Here is a 22,853-nt window from a genome sequence, read left to right on the forward strand (position 1 = left end):
TTTTTCTCTTCAGGAAAATTTTTCTCTTCCTTTCGTTTTTGAAACTTGGACTTCAACCTTAAAATTGATGGTTGTAGGTGAGAACTTAAGACCAAAGTGGTCTTAAAAGTAGATTAACAAGAGTTCTATTAAGAATAGGACTCTTAACAAATAGATTTTGATATTCAGGTTAGCTGAGGAATTAAAGTATATTTTGACTCTTTGGTTTTTGTTTATATTTAAAATTTTTTCTCAAAAGAGAACTTTTTAAGATCAAGAAATGCTATAGCTAACTTTGTAGATTCCTTGGAAAAGTGTGAGTTATAGGGCAAGGTGTTGTCTCAGGGAGATCTTCTTAAGAGTGTTGGGAAATGTAGTGTTACGGCTTGATGGGAACAAGGGGAACTCTCCTAGGGACTAAGTAGTTACTTCAGAAAGGTGCTCATAAAAAAAGGAGAAATGAAGAAAATTCAAACTAAAAAAATTACATAAAACCCAGATTCTTTGTTTTTACCTGACAATAAATTCTTAGATTTAGAATTGGAAAGACAAAGTTAAAAATGGAAAAAAGGCACGAACAATCATGTACACATGAAAAGTTATTCAACAGGACTAACAAAGAAATATAAATTATAGTGAAGGAAATTGTTTTTTTCATGCGTTAACTTGCCAAAGATGTAGAAGTTTGGTAATAACTGGTATTTGAGTAAATAAAGAAAAGGATATTGTCTACTGATGGTCATGTAAATTCTAGATATAATACATAAAAGAACATAAGACAAGAAAAAGTCATAGTTGGGCTTATAGATAAGATGGTGTTATGGACTGCAAAGAGAAGTAAACATAAAGAGATAATAGGTTGGATTGAACCCATGGTCCTGGAAAAGCTCTGGATTGCCGCAGTCCGCCTGCAGCAAAATAACCGGGGGGTGACGAACAACTTGTGTAGATTGATACAGCAGGAGTGGAAGCCATTTATTACAGGACAGGAGCAGTATTTATACATTCCACACAGCTTATCTAATTAGCATAAACTAGATACATCAGTCAACCAATAAGGAATCTCCACACTTAATGGCTCGCTTTTGTTACTTCTCAAACCACTCCCTCTGGCATTTTGCCAGGCACCATCCAGACTTGTTTACGAACTCCAACATTCCCCTGGCAAAATGCCAGGTGTTATTTTGACTTGTTTACAGACTCTAACACTGGATATGGAAACAAAAAGTTGAATTTAGCTCCAGTAGGGTAATAGGGACTAAAAGCTTATCACTTGAGGTGGGCCCAGAACTAGGCTCATAAAGTGAAGCTAGGGGCCAGAGTGAAGTTGTACTTCTCATAAAAGTTGATTGAAAGAAAGCTCCCCACCTCAACCCCCAGGAGGACTATGCTTTCATAGTCCTGGAGCTGTGGATCTTGAGGTGCAGAAGAAGGTAGATGCAACTTCAAGGGTAGAAACGGAATCATCTTGGCCGATTATGGAATAATGGAGAGAGGATGTAGGGCGCCATGTGACCATCATAAGGCTTTGTCCTGGACAGTGGTTTGGGGATTCTGGTGGAAGTGATTGTAGAATCACAATGGAAGGAAAGGTGAGCAGATGTAGAGAGAGTTGGGAGGGAGAAAGAGCAAAGACAAAAAGCCTTGCACTTGGGCTGGGGTTGTGGCTTGGTGGTAGAGTGCTTGTCTAGCATGTGTGAGGCACTGGGTTCAAACCCCAGCACCACATAAAAATAAATAAACAAGATTAAGGCATAAAGAAATCCTTGCACTCATACTTAGCCTTCAAAATGTAACTTCAAGATACTTGAGGAAAATAAATGGTAAGAATGATAGCTAACAAAATCAACGATGGGAACAAAAAATCATTCCAAATTTGGGATGTGGGGGTTGGTAATCCAAGATAGTGGAGATGAGAGAGATCAGATCTCAACTTCTCCACAGTTAGGAATCAAAGCAGTTGAGAGAACAGTTGATCAGAGATGTGGGTAACAGAGGGAATGCCCTGATTCACAATATTGGAAAGTCAGAGACATTAGACGGACTAGACAATTCTCGTTATTGGAACAGAAAACAGACTTTGTTAACCTGGAATCAACACCTTACAGTTAGGGCAGGTATGGAGAGAGGGTAGCAAAGGGAGTAAAAGGGAAAGCTAAGCTTGACATGCTCACTTTGGAAATGGGTAGAAGAGAAAGTCAGACTAAGTTAAACTGGGACAGCAGCTGCAAAACCACCTGGTGAACAAGAAATACTGGGCTTTTCTCAATTTGCTGGCAGAGAACTGTGGCAGGCCGCCATTTCACAGAGACCTTGTGTAAGCTTACAGCTTGGGAGGTGATTAAATCTCTACAACTTCATCCCACCTAGAGATACCAGTTAATAATATAGGGAATGGCTTGAAGCAGGCTGGCCGAGTAACTGTGTAATGGGATCACTGCAAACTGAAGGCTGCTGAGCCCTTCCCCTTCCCTAGTGTTGGCAGTGGGAGTGATGTGGACCAGAGCAGAGGGCATGACATGACACGTCCAGTAAAAGCAAGTACAGTACCCAGGGAGGAGTGTGTGTTCCTCTACCTCCACCCACCACTGAGTGCCTGTCAGGGAGGAGGATGAAGTGGCATACACCTGTGCTGCCAGTCACTCTTGCTCCATGCCTCAGCCATGGACCTGCACTGTGGCCCCTGACTACCCTATGCCCAGCCTATGGCCACCACCCTGTGCCTTGCTGCAGACCAGCTGCTGGCTCCTGCCCTGCACCCCAGCTGCCAGGCTGCCTCACGTCTCTACCATTTGCTGCCTTACCCAAAGCGCTGAAAACCACAAGGACAAATCCACATGTGTTTTTATAACTACTAGAGCATGTCAAAAAGTGTCTTCATTTAAAATATCTCCGCAAGAAGAAAACTGAATCTCTTTATGATTGTCACATTAGCTGTTTGGTGCAAAATGTTTTATTATGTCTTCATTCACTATTTTTTTTTTAATGGCTCCAACTAATTTTATGTAGTCTTTCAGTTAACTGGATTTTTTTCTTGATACTCTTTTCTTCTTTTTCATCTCCATTCTCCTTCTTTTTCTCTCTTCCTTCTTTCTTTAATTTCTCTTCTCTCTCATCTTGTTTCTTTTTCTTTATCCTTTTCTTTCTTTCCCTTCATCCAATATAATTTGGGATTAAGTATGCTCTCACTAATGCTTAATTTTTAAGGCTATTCTGTATTATTTCTTATGGGTTAGTAGAGTTATAGAGATTATTAGCAATGAGTTTTTAAAATATATGTTAACATATGGTTCGTTCTTAAATTACCACTGTTACTGGAAATTACTCTCTGCTTTATACCTGTGCTGGTTGTTGAACTTAGAGCACTTTGATTACTCTAATTGGATGTGTTGCTATAAAGAAATAATCCCAGCCCAGAGCTTATTGTAAAGAGATAACTGCTACCAAAAAGACCCTCACATAAAAGAGGAAAAGGAATCCATCACAACAGATATACAAATATAGGATCATAGAAAACATCAGTAAATAAGGCAAGTCACCTCCAAAAATTTATAACTTCTGAACAACTCAATCTACAAACATTAAAGAGAATGAAATACTGGACAAAGAATTTAAACAGTTGATTTTTTGAAACAATCATTGAATTAAAAGAAGATCTAAGAAACGAATAAATGGAAAAATATAAAAGAACATTTCAATAAAGAGAGAGAGTCTGAAAAAGAACCAATTATAAATCTTAAAGAGAGACAATAGTCAAATAAAAAGTCCTGTTGGAAGTCTCTACAATAGGTTTGATCATGCAAAAGACAGAATTTCAAAACTGGAAGACTAGGTGGACACTGAATCCAAGGTGGATACTTACTTAGTATTAAAAAATATAAAACTGCTTAGAATAATCAAGAACTCTTGGATAAAATTAAGGGGCTTAACTTAAGGCTTTATAGGTATTGAAGGAGGAGTAGAGATATAGTATAATAGCACTGATAACCTCCTCAGTGGAATAGTAAAAAAAATTTCCAAAGTTTGGGAATGAGATTGGACATGAATGTTCAGATACTAGAAGCATTTAAAATAAATAAACAAGATCAGAAAAGAAAATTTCCATGACACGTAGTAATTAAAATGCCCAAAACCCAAGTCAAATAAAAAATTTTAAAAGTTGCAAGAGAAATGTCAGATCACCAATTAGGAAAGCAAACAGAATAACAGTAGATTTCTTGGTAGAAACCCTAAAGTTCAGAAGGGCTTGGAATAATGTATTTCAAGCTCTCAAAGAAAATAACTGCCAACCAAGATTGATATAGCCAGCAAAGATATTCCTCATTATCAAAGGAGAAATACAGACATTTCAAGAAAAGCATAAACTAAAGAATTCAATGACTACTAAGCCTGCATTACAGAAGATACCTCAAGGAATCCTGCATATAGAAGAAGAAGAAGAAGAGGAGGAGGAGGAGGAGGAGGGGTAGGGGGAGGGGGAGGGGGAGGAGGAGGAGGAAACTGCCAAGGGAACTTGGGGAAGAAAAAGTCTCATTTGAAGAATAAACATTTGAGAATTAAGATCAAATAAAGTATTAGAAATAAGTCAAAATGGCAGGAATAAATAAATACCTTTCAAAACACCAAATGTAAATGGTCTCAATTCTCTAATTAGAAGACATAGACTGACAGATTAGATTAAAATATAACACCCTATTTCCTGTTACCTGAACATAAAATAGGCAAAGATGTCCATAGACTGAAAGTAAAATGATGGAAAATGAATTCCATACAAATGGAGTCCCCAAACAAGCAGGAATTAGTTACTCTCATGTTTGACGACACAGACATCAAACCAAAATTACAAGAGAAGAAGTCACTATATAGTGGAAAAGGGAGGAGTCCACAAAGAAGATATAATGGTAATAAACACTTATTCCCCAAATGTTGGTGCACCTGGTTACATAAATCAGATAATACTCCATATAAAGGCTCAAATAGATCCCAGTATAGCAATACTGAGTGGTTTCAGTACACGTCTCTCACCAATAGAAAATTTATCCAGATATAAAATCGGCAAATATGTTATAGCCTTAAGTAAATGGATGTAACATAACTACAGAATATTTTATACTACAATATCTAAATCCATTTTCTTTTCAGCTGCTTATGGAACTTTCTTGAATATGGTTCATATTTCAGTCCACAAAGCAAGTTTCAACAAATACAAAAAAGTTGATATAATTCTTTTTCTCATCTGATTATAATAGAATGAAATTAGAAATCAACAGCAAGAATAACTTCACTAACTATGTAAACATGTGGAGATTGAATGGCGAGTGGCATATTGAAGAAATCAGGAGAGAAATTTAAAAAATTGTTAGAATCAAATGAAAATAGAAATACAATATAGCAGGTTCCCTGGGACACAGCAAAGGTGGTTCTAAAGCTTATAGCTATGAGTGCCTACATAAAGAAATCAGAAGAATCCAAATAAATAATATAATGATGTATCTCAAGGTCTTAGAAAAAGAAGAAAAACAAATTCCAAAACCAGAAGAAGGAAGACATAGTAAAGATCAGAACCAAACTTAATGAAATAGAGAATTAAAAATAAACACAGTATCAACATAATACAGAATTGTTTTTTTGAAAATATAAACAAGATTGACAAAGTCAAGTAGCACAACCGACATCACTGAACTCCAGAGGATCATTAGGGACTATTTTGAAAACTCACATTGCAATAAATTGGAAAATCTAGAAGAAATGAATAAATTTCTAGTCAATACGAACTGTCTAGGTTCAACAGTGAGGACACAGAAAACCTAAGCAAGGAACAAGATTAAAATGATAATAAAAAATCCTTTCAACAAAGGAAAGCTTAGGAGTAGACAGATTTAGTCGAATTCTATCATACCTTTAAAGAACTAATGTCAGTACTCCTCAAATTATTCCATAAAATAGTAAGTGAGGGAATACTTCCAAACTCATTCTATGAAGCCAATATCATCCTAACACTGAAACCAGATAAGGACACATCAAGGAAAGAGGACTACAGACCAGTATCCTTAGTTAACATAGATACAAAAATCCTTAATAAAGTATTAGCAAATCAAATTCAACAATACAGTACAAAGATCATGTACCACTCTGGAGTTGGTTTTATTGCATTGATGGCTCTACCCATGCAAACCAATAAATGTAATACACCGTATAAATAGAAGTCAGGATGAAAATCATATGAGCATTTTAATTGCAGGAAAAGACGTAGACAAAATTCAGCACCTATTTATGATAAAAATCCAGGGGAAATTTGGACTAGAGGAACATGCCTCAACATTATAGCAGCTCTTTATTGTTAAACCTAAAACATCATATAGAATGAAGAAGAACTGAAAACCTTTTTTTTTTTTTTAAATCAGGAACAAAACAAGGATGTTTTGTTATTGTACTTCACATATAAGAATCTTACAATGATTCACTTTTTGACAACTATTTTCACACATTTTACTGTATATACATTGTAAACCTCAGATGGCATTATTATTTTTTGTTTTAAATAGCAGTTATCTTTTATAAAGATTTGAAGTGTGAAGTCTTTTATATTTCCCAAACAGCTACTATTTCTAATGCTTTTTGTTGTTGTTTTTCTATAGATTCAGATTTGTGTCTGGCATTTTCTTTCTGTCTGAAGATCTTCCTTTCTCCTTTCTTATCATGAAGGCCTGCTGGTGTTGAATTCTTTCTGCTTTTGTTTGTCTGGAAAAGTGTTTATTTTGCCTTTATTTTTGAAAGATAGTAAGGCATTTCTCTACCATCTTCTGGCCAGTATTTTTTCCACAAATTATTTGGTTTTATTCTTATGGTTTGTTCATGTGTAAATAGTATGCCTTTTTTTTTTTCCTGCCTGTTTTAAAACTTATCTCTTTTTCATTCATTTAAATTTATTTTGATATCATACACATTGGTGTTATCTCTTCATGCCTTCTATGCTTGAGATTCTTGGAATATCTTGAATCTGTGGATTTATAGTTTTTATATAACTTTTAAATTTATAAATAAGAGTGATCATCAGGGTTTTAACATACTTGTCTACTAATTCTGTCATCTGTGCCATTTTGGAGTCAGTTTCAATTTATCCTGTTGTCTTGTGTAGTACGTCTTCTATTGCATGTCATGCCTGTGGTTTTTGATTGGATGACAAACGTGAATTTTAACATTCCCATGCTATGTTTTGTTGTTCTTTTAAATATCCCTGAGCTTTGTTCAGTAACTCATTTAAGTTACTTGGAGACAGTTTGATCCTTTCAGGTGTTGCTTTTGAACTTTTTTGGGAAGGAACAGAGCAGCATTTACGCTAGAGTTCATTTCCCATCATGACTGAGGTGAAATCTTTCCGAGTCTTGTTCCTGATGTTTGTGAGTCATGAGGTTTTCTATCAGGGCTGCATTTGTAGTCTGCTATAGTACAGGCTCCTGTTATGGGACAGAAGGAGACAGACTAAGTAATAATTAAAAAGATCTCTCTTGAAAGCATCGTAGAACTACCAAAGCAGCCAGGACTTAAGGGGACTTAAGAGCAGTGGGTTATAAGCTTTGATTTAAAAAGTTTAAAGGTAGGATTTTTCTGAATTAAACTTAGGAAATGTGTTATATATGTTCTTTTTAAGTTGAAAATTAACCGGGTTTGGAAAGTCATAATTTCTCTTGTCGTAAGGATGATGTGAAGCAGTGTAGAATGACTGTACGGTGCTAGGGAAATGAGAATGTGAGTAGTGATTTGTCTTGTGACCAGCAGTGTCCTCTCTTGCTAGTCACCAAATAGTTCTGGATGGGCCTTAGTTTCTTTATGTGTTCTAAAATTTCATGATTTTGTTATATCAAACTTTGATGATCACCATATTGTAGAAAACTGGAACATATATACATATATATGTAAAGTATCTATCAATCTTCACCAAAGTTTATATATGAAGAGTGCTTATGTATTTCTCTTTTAATTTATCCAGGGAAATTAATATCTGTAAATACAGATAGTAGGATTAATCTGTGGCTTAAAGTATAATTAGGTAATGTGCACATAGGTCCCTTTATAGGTCAGTAATAACTAGTAATCACAACTGTTTGTTTCTGACGTGAATAAGTAACAGCAAATAGTTTCCAAAGTGTATTGAAGCATTGTTCTTAGAAGTTTCTATATTTTAGTTCCTTTACACCTCACAGGGAGGTAAGAGACCTAGTCCCCAGTCATGTACCTCTACTGGTAGAGCTGATGTTGCACCTAGAGTTTGGCTCCTTAGTTCCTGCTTTGTTTTACAGGAATGTCCCCTTATTTGAATGTCATTTGCATACTTCATAGTTTGCAAAATGCCCTAATATGTTTATTACTTTTTATTTTTTTATTTGGGTAATTAGTTATATCTGACAGCAGAATGCATTCTGACACATCATACAAAAATGGAATATAACTTCTTGTTTGTCTGGTTGTGCATAATGTAGAGTTAATAGGTCATATAATCATAGATGCACATAAGGGTAATAATGTCCAATTCATTCTACTATCATTCCTACCCCCAATCCACCTCCCTTCCCTTCACTCCTCTCTGTCTAGTATGAAATAACCTCTGTTCCCCTGCTCACATTGTGAATTAGCATCCGCATATCAGAGGAAACATTTGCCTTTTGTTCTTTAGATTGGCTTCTTTCACTTAGAATAATGTTCTCCAGTTCTAATATGATACGATTACTTTTATTTTTTTCCACAGCAGTCCTAGGAAACAGCTTTAGAGATGAGGCAATGAGGTTGAGAGAAGTTGATTCAGGTGCAGGACCACCTGTGGGAAATGATAGAGTGTTTGAACCCAAATGTCTGCCTTTTCCTCCCAATCCTACTCATTTTTACCATGCCATATTTTCATTGAGAACAGGACAGGGAATGCCAAGTTTGTTGGAATGGTTGAGATCTTTTTATTTAAAACAGATAAGCTTCTTTTTACTTAAAACAGATATTATACATAACCATGCATAAACATAAAGTGTGTTTGGGTTTTTTTTTTTTTTTTTTTTTTGGCTTAGGTACCTCTTACTGGTCTTTCTAGTGTTAATTTAGATGGGAATTCCTGAAAAGTGCCCAGTTATGCCCTGCATTAAGTTTAGGTCAGTTTTCCCGCTTGCTTGAAATCTGTACAAGATTTGTGCAGATTGTTATTTCCACAACGAATATTCATTAGACTTTGTGATCATATTTTGAGAAGACTCAGATAGCAAAATTAAATTCTTTTGAACTTGATACAATATGACAAATAGTTTAAAAACTATTATGTGGAAAATAAAAAATGGATAAAGCGTAAGAGATGTTAGCAACATAGTCTGATGAGGTTGAAGAGACACTTGTCAGACAAAAAATACACTTCATTTGTAGGAGAGATACATCCTTGCATGGTGAGTCAAAATCCAGCTCATCCTTTCATGTAACTACTGTAAGACTCAGGCCATATTTCTATTTGGCAGGCTCTGCAAGTTCAGTACATCTCAGCTTTTCATAGTGAAGCATAGGTGGAGGCCTCGAGTAGTTTCTGACATCCAACCTCAAACCTTTGTGGTTTTTAAGCTGCATCACATTTTATGGAAGGTCTCATGTCCCCTTTACTTGCTAGAGCTGTGGAGATGGGCAGTAGTCTCCATGGAAGGATCTTTGTGTGCTCCTCCTGCCAGGTGGGAGAACTGAGGCTTTGGGCCCTCTCTGACTCTCCGTGTGGCATTTGTGAGCAGGTTGATGTATTTGACACAAGTGTGACAGCAAAGAAGCCTGTGAGCTGAGCGGTGTGCTGCAGGGCCCAGCCGTGTGGATTCCTGTGGACGCCAGGCTGAGGAGCTGCAGTGAGCCAGACCTGACAGTCAAGTGGGGGCTGCTCTGCCTCCAGTCCAGAGTGCATTTTCATGCGGTGCATGTTTACCCACAGTTGGCATTTGACACTGAGAACTGTCAGAGCTGCTTTTTCCTCTCTTCACTCTCCAGTGTGCTAGTCTGATAGTTTCCCAAATAAACACTTCATTGTAGGTGGATGAAAGTATGCACTTTAAACAGAGCCCCACATTGTAACTACTTCTTTTTTGTGTTGAATTCCATGTCAAGAATTCATAGGAAATATGTTTGAATTGGTCCTAGGTAATATGTGGAGTAGGTAATTTGTTTACATTGTTCAAGAATCAAAATAATATAGGATATTTTGAAGAGCCTTGCTCTGCCCTGGTCCCCTTCTGGTCATTTTCTACCTCTATTCCTAACAAATACCACTTTAATACTTCATCATGTATCCTTTATGTTTTTATAGGTAAATACAAGCAGATGTTTTATCTAGTTTTTCACTTTTCAGTAATTCCCAGAGAGCTTTTTATCAGAAATAGGGAGCTTCTTTATTTTTGTTTCTTTTGCATTGTATTTCATTATATAGATGGACCTTAGTTTATTGCATTGTCCTCCATGGATAAACATTTGCATTATTTCTAATCTTTTTGTCTTATTGAGATAATTCACATACCATAAAATTCACCCCTGAAGTGTGCAATTCTGTGGTCCCCCTCGCCAAGTAATGGGGACTGAGTGCAGGGCCCTCTATACTAATCTATAACCTCAGCCCTTTTATTCTGAAATATTGTCTTGCTAAGCCTGACTGGCCTTGAACTTGTGATCTTCCTGCCTCAGCCTCCTGGATAGCTGGGATTGTAGGCATGTGCCACCATACCCAGCACAATTCATTGGCTTTTAATGTTTCTAAGCTTTTTGATGTGATGAGTAACCTTGTACATGTCTGAACCATGTTACAAGATATCTGTGGATAAACACTCAGAAGTAGGTAGGATTCTGGGTCAAAGGGTCAAAGCATTTGAATTTTGAAAGTTGTCAGTTGTCCTTGTAGATGTTGTACTGCTTTAAACTCTTGGCAGCAGAGTTCAAGAGGACCTGCTTTTTAGTCTCACGGTGCTTTTTAGAAAGCAAACTTAATGTCTAATTTTTAATTTTATAAAGCAATCATAATTTAAAATTATGATGTTCATGGACTACTAGTTTAACTTGATGTTTATTTCTGATTGATTTTATCAATGTGAACATAACCAAAACTTCTTTTTAAGTTCATAAATATTATTTATAATTGACCTTGCCATTCATTGTTAAATCACAAGTAGTGAATATTGATGTACAGAGCAGCTTTCATCTGTTTGATCTTAAGTTGGGTGATCTCCTGACCCCTGTTCTCCCTTGTCACATACATAGCATGATGCTCGCAGTGTTAATATGAAAATTCCTAGTACAGGAAGACTATTTATGTTCTGCTTGTTCTGTTGTGGGAAAATTCTTGTAGAATTTTGTCTGTTTGATATGGACTTCTGAGTTACAGTGTTTTATACCTTATGGATGGTCTGGGTCTCAATTGAACCGAGAAGTGGTGGTTTTATGATAATTTAGCAAAGTCTTAATTACAAACAGCACCCATTGATGCCTGTTGACTTATAGGACAGGTCTATTGGTGTTTGGTCTGATTTGGATATGGTATGTAATTTCTTCTGGGAACCTGTACCTTTGTGCTCCTCCATGTGTACAGATCAACTTTATTGATAGTTTCTTGTGAAGATTTTAAGATGATTTTGTAAGATGGAGCATTTAGATTATTCGAAGCTAAAATATTTTTGTGGCATTTATAAATACTCTAGAGCTTTGTGTGTATATAAAGTCATAAGAACTGGCAAAAGGTTTATAGGAAAATGCCAGTTTCCTGAGCTGAACATGAGAACTGAAGTATAGATTTTGTTAAATTAGTGATGGCATGTATAAATGTGCAAGTACATGCATGGAAATGTCACTGGGTCTTTTTATGTCCCCAATAATGGCTAATACTGAAAGTAGATAAACCAATTAACCAATGAACTAATTGTCCAGACTAAGGTTTATGTCATATTAGTATTATAGGTCCTGAGTAAGGGAAAACTCTTCAAAATTTAACTGGTATTACCATTATAGATGAGGAGATACCTACTATCAAAGACTTTAATTAAATAAATAGGTCAGAATTAAGCCTAACAGTAGAAATTACTGTTTCGTTTCTGGGCCATAGACTCTTTGTTATATTTTTATTCCCTTTCTCGTAATTCACTTTGGATTATGATTGAAAAGGTCCAGAAAGAATTCAAGTTCTTCCTAAAAGAACTTGCTTGCTTGGACTACTCTGATTATGATGGGTTTGGGAGAGAAGGTTGCTTTCCTGGGGTGGGAGAGGGTAATACTCTGTATCATCATGTCTGGTTGAGCAGGTTGTACACCGTATAAGGACAATGGCTGTTGGAGCCAGTGGGGCTGAAATGAGGTTTGATTTATCAAGCCATACTCTATTGGGTGGGGCTGCATTGGCCCAGAGCAAGACAGGCTGTTTTCTAATCCTTGCAATGATGCTTTTCTGGCTAACTGTAGCCTTGAGGGTGCATTTTTGTTGTTTTTTGCAGTTTTACTTGAAAACTGGTTGTTTCTGTTGTTTTCTTTTTCTTTTACAAATATTTGGTATATATGCCCAATGTGTATAGGTGTCCATATATACACTCCTATATGCCACTTATGTGCCCCCACGGAACTCTGTATATGCCTCAATATAAGGGTGGGTATCCTTTGAGAAAATCCCTCAGAGGAAGTCACTTCATATTTATTTGATTCCTTATAAGGCACCTTATAAATGGGGCCCTCTTAATTACTTTGTTTGAACAGTACATTCTGTTTGAGAAAGACATAGTTGTTCTTTTTGGTACTGGGGATTAAACCCAGGGGTACTTTACCATTGAACTGCATCTCGGCCCTTTTTATTTATTTATCTTGAAACAGGGTTTTGTTTAGTTTCTGAGGTTAGCCTTGAACTTGTGATCCTCCTGCCTCAGTCTCCCTGGTCTCTGGGATTATAGGTGTGCAGGTAGGCCTGACTGAGGAACACATAGTTTATTGAAGCAGCCCCAGACAGTGCTTAAGAAGGGTGTTGCATAAAATTGACAAAGAAAGGAAGCAAAGAAGCTTAACATAGATTTAGTAATTATTGTAGATATAAAAGATCACTTTAGAAAGGCATTATTATAAGTGGACATGATTAAATAAGTGTTTATAAGATGACTAGTCCAGATACCCTGATGTTATGCAAATGGATACTTGTGGTTTAGTTTGATGTTTCCAGTAATAGTATCATGGAAGGGTTTAACAACTACTGTGTTTCAAGCAGATTATACAAATAGGAAGATTTGTTCTAGGAAACTGTATTGGATGAATCATAAGGTGACTCTACTGATTAAAAAAAAAAAAAGACCTTGATGCCAAAAATATTTATGAAGAGTGAATCAAAATGTGTCATGAAATCTGAGTGAATAAGATCATCATTTTGAAATTCATTCTTCGTACAACATGTAATCTACAATGTGTGTAATTTAATTAATACATTTCATAATTGACATTTGACTAATTTCCATTTTTAAAAGTTTATACATTCAAGATGGCTAAATTAATTGTTATTATTTATTTTTAAACAGAAACTGAGGCTTCTTGAAGAGCTTGAAGACACTTGGCTTCCTTATCTGACCCCCAAAGATGATGAGTTCTATCAGCAGGTAAGATATTTTGATATTTTTTTTTTATCAACTCATAGTTATGCATTCTGATTTTCCCATTTTATTTGTGAGTCTACCAGTCTTGTGAGGTTAAATAAATGGAAGGTCTGATTTGGTCACCCAGTGACAGCTTGTCACCTAGAGATCAGGTAAATTCTTTCACAGTCTGCTTTCTGCTGTGAGCTTAGTGCTTTAGCATGATGTGCTGTTTTAATTCCCCAAACATTCCATGTTCTTTCCCACCCTCTTGCTTCTGGTCATAATGTGTTTTCTGCATCGAATAACCTTTCTATTATTCTATCTTTCTATTCTATGGCTGGGTGGCTAATTCTTTGAGAGTTTAGTTAAGTATCACCTCTCTTCTGAAAATTTCCCCAACTTATCTTACCTACAAGGAGACTGTCCTATTCTGTTAGTTGGACTTTGTAAATAACTCGGTTATAACTCCTATCCCATGGTATAGCAGTTATGTGTTTCTGTCCCTGAATTCATCAGCACTTTCCATTGTAAAGCCAAAACAAACTCACTGTGGCAAAAGAGAAAAAGAGAGAACTTTATTGACGGCACTTAGAAATCTAGGATCGAATCAGTCCAAACCCTCAACAGTGATGTCACCTGATCACTGTCTTTCTGCTGCTTGGCTTGGCTTTCCTCTGTATGACTGCATGCTGAGTACGCGCTCTCCTGACAGCATGTAATCAAGGGCAGATCAAGGGCTGTGTGGTCTTCAGCACCTGGAATCTTAGAAGAAGTGACTGAGTTTATTTCCCCTGGTTCCATTAGATTCTCCAGGGAGTGTTCTCATTGGCCTGGTTAGAGCCATTGTGTTTGCTTGGCCTATTTCATAGTCTACATAGAGTGGGGTCGTGTGGGAATATTCCCATTCAAATCACAGGGACTGCAGGAGTCAGAGATGGATGGTTTCCTCAAAGGAGTCCAAGTTCCAAAGAAGTAGTAGGCATTGGCAAAAGAAAAAAAGAAAACTGTACCTAAATACTAAAATTTCACCTGTTTTTTCCTGTTGGAGTATATGCTCTTAGGTATAGAAATGGGGCCATATCATCTTCTATAGCTCCTGCTGGTACATAGCAGACCCTCAGCAACCAGGAAAGGAAGAGGAGAAAGGAGTTTACCTGTTAGAATCCAGGTCTCTTGACTTCTAGTTCATTATCATTTCTAAACTTTGTGTTTTATCTCTGCTGATAATCTCCACTATCTCTCACCTCATCAGTCCTCTTATGGGTCTCTCTAGTGTTCCTGTTTACCTGTCTCAATTCTTGACGCTGCAGTATTTCTGACCAAGGTGTAAATCTGAACATGTTAACCCCCTGCTTCAGATCCCACAGTGGATGTTTATCACCTGGCTTTTGCGTTTCCCGCCTCATCTCCCCACTCCTACCCCTTTGTATCCACATTGGACTTTTACAGCACCTCAAACTAGTTTCAAACTTGGGGACTTCTTGCTACATTATTTGCTGTAGTGTCTCCTTCTTTGCTGGATCTCTGTGCTCTTGTTAGTGAGAGTTCACACGTCATCTCCCATAGACAGCTCCCCTGACACTCCTGCAGTCCAGACTTGTCTCAACCTGCTCTGTGGTACTTTATCAGTACCTCGATTAGCACATATCTCATCTGATTGTAATGATTTTTAATATTCTTCTTTTGCTCATCCTGTTTCCTTAGTTCAATGCCTGGAGCCTGGCAAGTACTTAGTTTGCTTGAGTGAGTAAATGAATCAACGCATGTATTAGTTACTTTTTAAAGCCAGTTATATAATGAATTTAGTGTGGTTTGAATTTGGTTTTTATATATGTACCCACCTTCCCAAGGAGGTGACGTTTGTAAATATTTGAAGGATAACTCAGAAATGTTATATCCTTTAGTGATAGGATGTTCTCTTTTGAGCTTACGTAATTTTCCAAATTATCTGCAGCAAACATATATTCTTTTGCAGTGAGGAAAATAAGTAATTTTTAAAAGTACCCTTAAATCAGGCAAACCCAAAAAATATAATCAGTTCTGAAACACTAACATATTCATAGATAGATGCCTTCTGATACCTAATTACGTGCATTGTTGTAAAGCAACTGCTAGGACATCTCAGCTTTTGTACTGTGCAGATAGTACATGAAGAATTAAATACAAAAGGTTATCAGCCCACTGTGATCTAACCAGCCATATACTGAAGGATAAATGGAAACCCAGATGCCAACAGCTCTTCATTCTTGGGTTATTTTTCTAAGTCTCACTACAAACCCTCGTACCAATATCTAATCATGTTAAATGCACCTTATAATAAGACAAGGCTTAGAGCGTTCATAAAAACCTTAGTCGAAGTAAACTTATTCTCTTAAAAGATGAACCCAGAATGCTTTTTAATGACACGAATAACAGAAAGTTCAGACCTGACCTTGGTGCCTTTCATAGGCCTTCCACAGGAATGCCAGTCTAGCTGCCAGTCAGGAAAACAAGACTCCATGCAGCTCCCACTCAGGGAATGTTATTGACCCTTACAGTGTGCCGGGGACTGTGCTAAATGTTAATGAATCCTGTCACATTTAGTCCCCACAACAGCCTTGTTCGTTCATTCCATAAACATGTAGTTGGGGACTCCTCTTCCCCAGCTTGAGGAGCTTGGGGTGGGTCTTGTTCCTGTTTTAGGCGTCAGGAGGGATAAGTCAGCTGAGTGCGAGCTGGAGTTCCACCTCCATTTGTCTGGCTCTGAACCCATTTTCTTGCTGCTGTACGGTAACTTCCCTGCATACCATGCTCCAGTTCCACACACCTTCAGGAAGTCTTGCAGTGTTCTCTGATGTGACCATAGAGCACAGAAACAAAAGGAAATAATAACAATGAAAAGGTTGAAGCAGAAAAGCAGACAAACTTCTGTGGCTCACCACGGAGCACAGGAAAGAAGGATGACCCAGGAGACAGAGCTGGTGTGTCATTTATGTGAATGCTGTCCCCATCCAGATAAGATGTGGCTCTCCTCCACACTTCTCTCGGTGCCTTCGTTTATCGTGGGCTTTCCGTGTGCCCGATTGTTCGGGCGCTGTTCCGAGTACGTGACATGTGTTAGCTCATTTGAATATGACTGGAATGCTCTGAGCCAAGTGTCACTGAAACCTCATTTTGGAGGTGAGGAAACTGAGGCACAAGAAGGTTTAAAAATCTTTTCAAGATTTATAAGTCGATAGTGTCAGGAACAGGACTCGAGCCCATGCTGGGTGGCGCCTGGGTGAGAAGCTGTGCACTGCTTTCCTCTTTCTCCATGTCCGTGTCCATCCTCCTGAGATTGCTTGCCTTCATCCTCACGACCCCAAATTCTGTCTCCATCCCTGCTCTACCTTGTGACCTTCAGTGCTCCAATCCTGCCTACTTACTAGGTGGCTCTGCCCGAAAGTCCTGCAGGTATATCTGACTCAGCAGGATCCAGATCACTTACCGAAACAAATGCATTTAGTCCCCACGCGGTGCCAGGCGTGTTGCAGACAAGAGAGATGAAGCTGTAGAAACTGACAAGATGGCTACTTTCTTTGGTCTTACTCCTGGTGGTGTGGGAGGACCTGCGGGGACACTAAGGTAGGACGTTCTGGGCCAGGGAACAGCAGAGCCTCTGAGGTGTGTGAGAGGAAAAGCACGGAGGCTGACATATCTGGAGGCGGGTGGGGAGGTGGGGGAAGGCCAGGTGATGAGACCTGATGGCGACGGGCCTGGTGTGATGTGACTGGCCGCCTGCGGTAAGGACCCGGCTGTTACTCCGAGTGGCAGGAGGAGACATGCGAGGGTTTGGAGCACAAGTGGAACAGGATGTGACTTCACATGTTAGCAAGGATCCATGTCACACTGCGCCTCCATCTCATTTGCCCCACTAGTGAGGTCCTCCTCATCTCATTCTTCCAATTGGGAACCTTGTTCTCCTCAATGGCTGCCTGACGTTTCCATTCCCAGTCAACCCCAGGCCCTGGCCCCTTCCTTGTTAGAATCGCTCAGATTGTTCCTTTATTCCAGGCTGGCTGACCTGTCCTAGTTCAGGCCTACATTTATCTTCCTCCTTCACTGTTTTGCTGTTGTCCTGACTGGCGTTGCTTCTGCCCTCTGAGTGCCATCAGAACGGTGCCTCCATAAATATGACCGACTCGCAGATCCTAGCTTTACCCATTTCTGAGTCTCTCTTGCCTCCTGTAGGGCATTGATGATATGACCCACACCACCTCTCTGGCCTGATGTCCACCTGTTGCCATCATGGCTTCCACCCTGAAGCTTCTGCCACACAGTGTCTTGCTCCACCTGACCCTGCCCTGCCTTCATCTTTTGTTCCTTTGTGTCTACTCATATTCCCCTCCTCCCCTTATCTGTCTCCTGATCACTTTACCCTAAAGACCTTCGTTAAAGAATACATGTTCATTTCTGGCATACGCCTGAAATCCTAGCAACTCTGGAGGCTGAGGCAGGAGGACCACAAGTTCCAGGGCAGCTTCAGCAACTTAAGTCTGTCTCAAAATAAATAAATAAATAAAAAGGGCTCCAGTGATAAAACACCCCTGCATTCAATCTTCAGTACCAAAACCAAAACAACAAGATTCTGTGGATGCACCAGGGTCTCACCACTTTAAGACCATACTAAAAATCTGACCATTTCTCATTACCTCTGTTGCCTACTCCAAGGCCAAAGCCACCGTTACTTCTGTCACAGTTTCTGCCTAACTCTTTCTCTCCTCCATATCTTGTCTGTTTTAATACAGCAACCAGAACTTTAAAAAAAACAAACAAACAAAAAAAACGTAAATCAGTTTGTTATACTTTCTTGCTCAAAGCTCATCAATAGCTTCTCATCTCATTCATAATAATACTAATTTAAAAAGCCCAGGATTCTCCACTCACCTAGAAAGCACCGTATGCGAGGCCCTGAACTGCTTCCCTTGCCTCGTTTCCTGCTGCTCCCTGCCTCCCTCTCTGTCTCCTCTTCTGGCTTTGGCGTTCTTACCCTTCCTGGAACCTGCCAACCACACTCCTGCCCCACGGCCTGGGCGAACAGTGTTCCCTCTGCCTGGAACTCTTCCCCCAGGTCTCTGCAGGCCTTCCCTGGCCACCTTATATAAAATAGCAACACTCACCCAAGTAATTCCTATCCTGCTTACCCAGCTTATTTTTTTTTTCAGTAGCACTTATTACCATCTAAAATACTATATATTTTATTTATTTGTTTATTTCTTTACTTATTTATTTATTGTCTGGCTCTTCTTACCAGAATATGAGCCCTAGAGAACATGTAGATGCTTTATTTTCTATTCCAAGCACCTAGTGTTTTGCAAATAAGTGCTTGTGAGTTATTGAATAAGTGAGGATTTTTCCAGATTTCCTTTCTTACTTACCCCCTACTTTTGTAGCAGTGTGCTCATATTTATTTTGTAACACATCCCTCTAACTGTTGGTTTTTATTTCTGTTTATATTGTAAAACTCTGAAATGTTATAAAACAAGAACTCTCTTACCATTGTATTTATGACACAATGATACTTTTCACATTGGCTGGTACATAGCAAGTATTGGCTAAATGTTAAATGAAAAAACAAAATAACACAAACTCTTGAGTGAAAAAATGAGCATCCATCTTTGTGTCACTTTGTACCAAAGCGCTTATTTCACAAGTTTGGCTGGGCCTGAGCAGTGACTTTAGAAGTGTTCCTCCTCTGGGGCATTGCTTAGCCTTGTGCACCTGGAGGCTGCATCAAGGATGTGGTTAGACTTTCAGTCTTGGGATGGCCGCCAAGTTGCCAGCATTTGACAACAAGAATTATATAGTAAATATTATGACTAATAGTGTACAAGTTGCTAGAGCATGCAAAATATAAAGTGTTAGTAGCAAAATATATTAATAGCCAGAGTAGAAATACACTCCCCTGAAATCAGAGCATCCTAACCCTTTTAACTGAAGGGCATCCCCGAGTCACTTAGAGACTATAAATTTTATTTCCCTCTACTGAAGGTAAAGTTCCAATGGGCTTCATTTAAGTCAGCCTCCCATAAACTAAGATCTTCTTCATTTAACACCATGTCTGACTTATTTTTCTGTAAGGAAAAGTAGAACTTATGTTTTAATGATTTAAAATATGCAGAAATTAAAGCCTAATCTCCAGAGAGCCTAGCATTCCACATCTTTCAGCCATCGATAAGGGCCGGGCATGTTGGCACTTTATACCTAGCATACTTTTCCAATTACTGTTAAACTATGGAATCATCATTTATGCCACAGAATCATTTATAGATCTCAAGAAATATACCATATGACTGGACAACTACTAATGTAATTTCATGACTGTGTACTCCCTGGAAAAACTAACGGGATTAAATGAAAAAAAAATTCTACTAACATATTTGAGAATCTGCCAACAGCTGTTCCAAATTATTATGTGATATCTGATGTTCTGCATATACTTGTCCAAAGTGGAAAGTGAACATCTGACAGAATGAACTAGTATTAAATTATTTAATGTTTAGTTCTTATCCAAAGTCACTTCTTGTTCTCCTTAAACTTAACAAGTACTGCATTGCACTTTTGCATGTCAGGTACTAATTTAATCATGTTATAATAAGAAAAGGGCATTTAGGGTGGAGGTTTTCTCTCTTGCATTTTCTTTGAGATAGTGACAAAATTAGCCAGTTATTATATCAGTTGCTCTCATTGTGGTCAAATAAAAGTTTCCTAGAGTGTTGAATAACAGTTCAAATCAGATTCAAATAGAAACAGAAGTTCTGTTGAAGCTTTTTAATAATTCATGATCATCAAAAAGAATTTCTTAGCAAATAAAAGAAATGCCATGAAAATTAAGAATTTTTCTTGATTTTTCTGTTTAAAAATATTTTGTATTTTTTAAAAAAATTGAAGATAATATAAATATCAAAAGGAAAAAAAATTATAATTAGGCCTAGTATATTTTTAATCACATTTTTCTACAAATCCTTTTTTTTTTTTTGTACTGGGGATTGATTGAACCCAAAGGCCCTTTATCATTGTTCTACACCTCCAGCCCTTTTCATTTTTTATTTTTATTTTGAGACGGGTTCTTATAAGGGCCTCACTAAGTTGCTGAGGCTGGTCTTGAACTTTCGATCCTCCTGTTTCAGCCTCCCACCTTTGCTGGAATTGCAGGCCCGTGCTCTGTGCCTGGCTCTAAATCTTTTCTTCTGTATTGATGTACACATTTTTCCTTTTATGAAACTGAGATTCTTATGTCTATCTTGTTGCTAATTTCTTGTATGACCGCAGTTTGTTACTTACGTTTTATAAAAGTATGTAAACATTTAAAATTTTTTGTTGTTGTTGACGACAGACCTTTATTTTATTTATTTATACCTGGTGCTGAGAATCAAACCAAGTGCTTCACACGTGCCAGGCAAGCATGCTACCTCTGAGCCCCAGCCCCAGCCTCACAATATAAACATTTTACAATTTATTACTTCAGGGTTTCTTTACTTGGATGTATATTCTCTCCCCTCTAATTCCCTGTTGGAGTTTTTGGTGGTTTTCAGTTTCTAATTATCATAAATAATAACATGATGATATCCTTACAATCTTGTTGCATGTCTCTTTTTCACAATACATTCTTAGAATAGTTGGATGAAAAGATATGAACATATTTAGGTTCTGAATCTGAAATCTTGCTCAATTAATATTGATTAAGAAGAGTCTGCCTTGCAGGGGAGGCCCTGAAGTGTTATACCCTGGAGGACTTCAGGAAAAGAAGTAGATATGGTCAGAGGGGAAAGGGACAGGAGAGGTCAGGGGGGGAAAAGGTTTTACTTTTCTATTGTTTTTTTTTTCTTGTTATCATGTTGTGTTTAATGTCCAGGTATTTATATGTGATATTCATCTAGTTATGTGGTTTTTCCAGATTGTTAGGGTTTTAATTTCCCTGTGTTAAATATATCTTCTTTAGTTTTGAATCCCAATGTATATTGAACAAGAGCAAGTTGTGTGTGTGAGTGTGTGTGTAAATGTGCAAACATTATTTTTAGTATTTTCTTCTTTCCTAGTCCCAGAGGTAATATCTTGAAAAGCAAGTTTGGGCAAGTTATCATTTCTTCGGTGTTCCATACTAAGGTCCATTCAAGGAACCCTGGAGTTTTTAAGAAAGTATGGGGAGATTTCCTTCTGAATCATTGCTACTAGCTAGGTGTACTTTGAGTATACTGATGCCTGGGGGACTTGCTTAGAAAAATAACCAGTTGTTAAAAACATTTAGTTACTGCTCATGGCTCCATAATGTTCTGTCTCTGCTTATAGGAATCTGTTGCTTTCTTCATGGGTTGTGCAAATAGAAAGTATGTTATCATGTCTGTTTTCCAGTTGAGACAAATGTAGTATCTAAACTGTAAATCCTGAATAGATCCATGACGGTTTCAGTGTAGCCCCTGGTGGTATGTCACATGACTTTTCTTTTCACTTGAAATTCATGATCACACACCTCAGATAAGCACTTTGAGAAGAAGGGGCAATCCTGCTGTGTATACTTAAGGAAATCCTTTTACCAAGTTCAGACTTGACTAAGTCACTTTTTGTCTCATACTTCCTCTAATTTCCCACAAACCTTCTGTTTCCTGTACTCTGGATCAGACAGAATAGGTTAGATGATGCTGTAGTAACAAATGACCTTCAGATCTCTGTGGTTTTGCACACTTCACATGCTTATTCACGTTGCATACCATTTTTTGCTTGGCAGAGAGTTACTCATTCAATGAAGTAAGGAATCCAAGTAGTTCCACAGAACAGGTAGTTCTGTGCCAAAGGGAAAGAGAGTGTTTTAGAAGGTCTTGCACTGGCAATGAAATGCTTCAGGCTGGAAGTGACAACCGTCATTCTTTATTGGACATGTTTCATTCATCATGTGTCTTTTCTCCTACCAAATACCTGGGTCAGTAAAGAATTTTCAACTATATGATAATCTCCAACTAACTGGCTAACTGTAGGTAAAAACCAACCTTGATTCTATAGTGTGAATACTCCGATGTGACCAGTCTTAAGCTACCAACATGGTTAACTGAATGAGTAGTTGAGATATACACAGTAGGTTCTAGTGAATAGATATGGAGAGACTTCTGCATACCACTGGTAGTTAGTCTGTTTTATGATGCTAATAGTAATTGGGTATGTATATGCATATAGGTGTATGTATATGTGTATATATATATATATGCACACATATTTTAGGAGAGCTTAATTTCTTTCCTGTTAGATTAAAAAAAAAAAAAAACAACA

General features: G+C 37.9%; 1 protein-coding gene across 1 annotated transcript in view; it reads left to right on the plus strand.

Annotated features, from left to right (window-relative positions):
* Fto (FTO alpha-ketoglutarate dependent dioxygenase) overlaps positions 1 to 22,853 on the plus strand; it is a 373,197-nt gene that overhangs the window by 84,178 nt on the left and 266,166 nt on the right. The window contains exon 2 of the mRNA XM_027939073.2: positions 13,518 to 13,595. Coding sequence (XP_027794874.2) covers positions 13,518 to 13,595 — 78 coding nt within the window. The remainder of the gene's footprint in view (positions 1 to 13,517; positions 13,596 to 22,853) is intronic.

Source organism: Marmota flaviventris, chromosome 18, assembly GCF_047511675.1.
Source record: "Marmota flaviventris isolate mMarFla1 chromosome 18, mMarFla1.hap1, whole genome shotgun sequence".
Taxonomy (NCBI): Eukaryota; Metazoa; Chordata; class Mammalia; order Rodentia; family Sciuridae; genus Marmota; species Marmota flaviventris.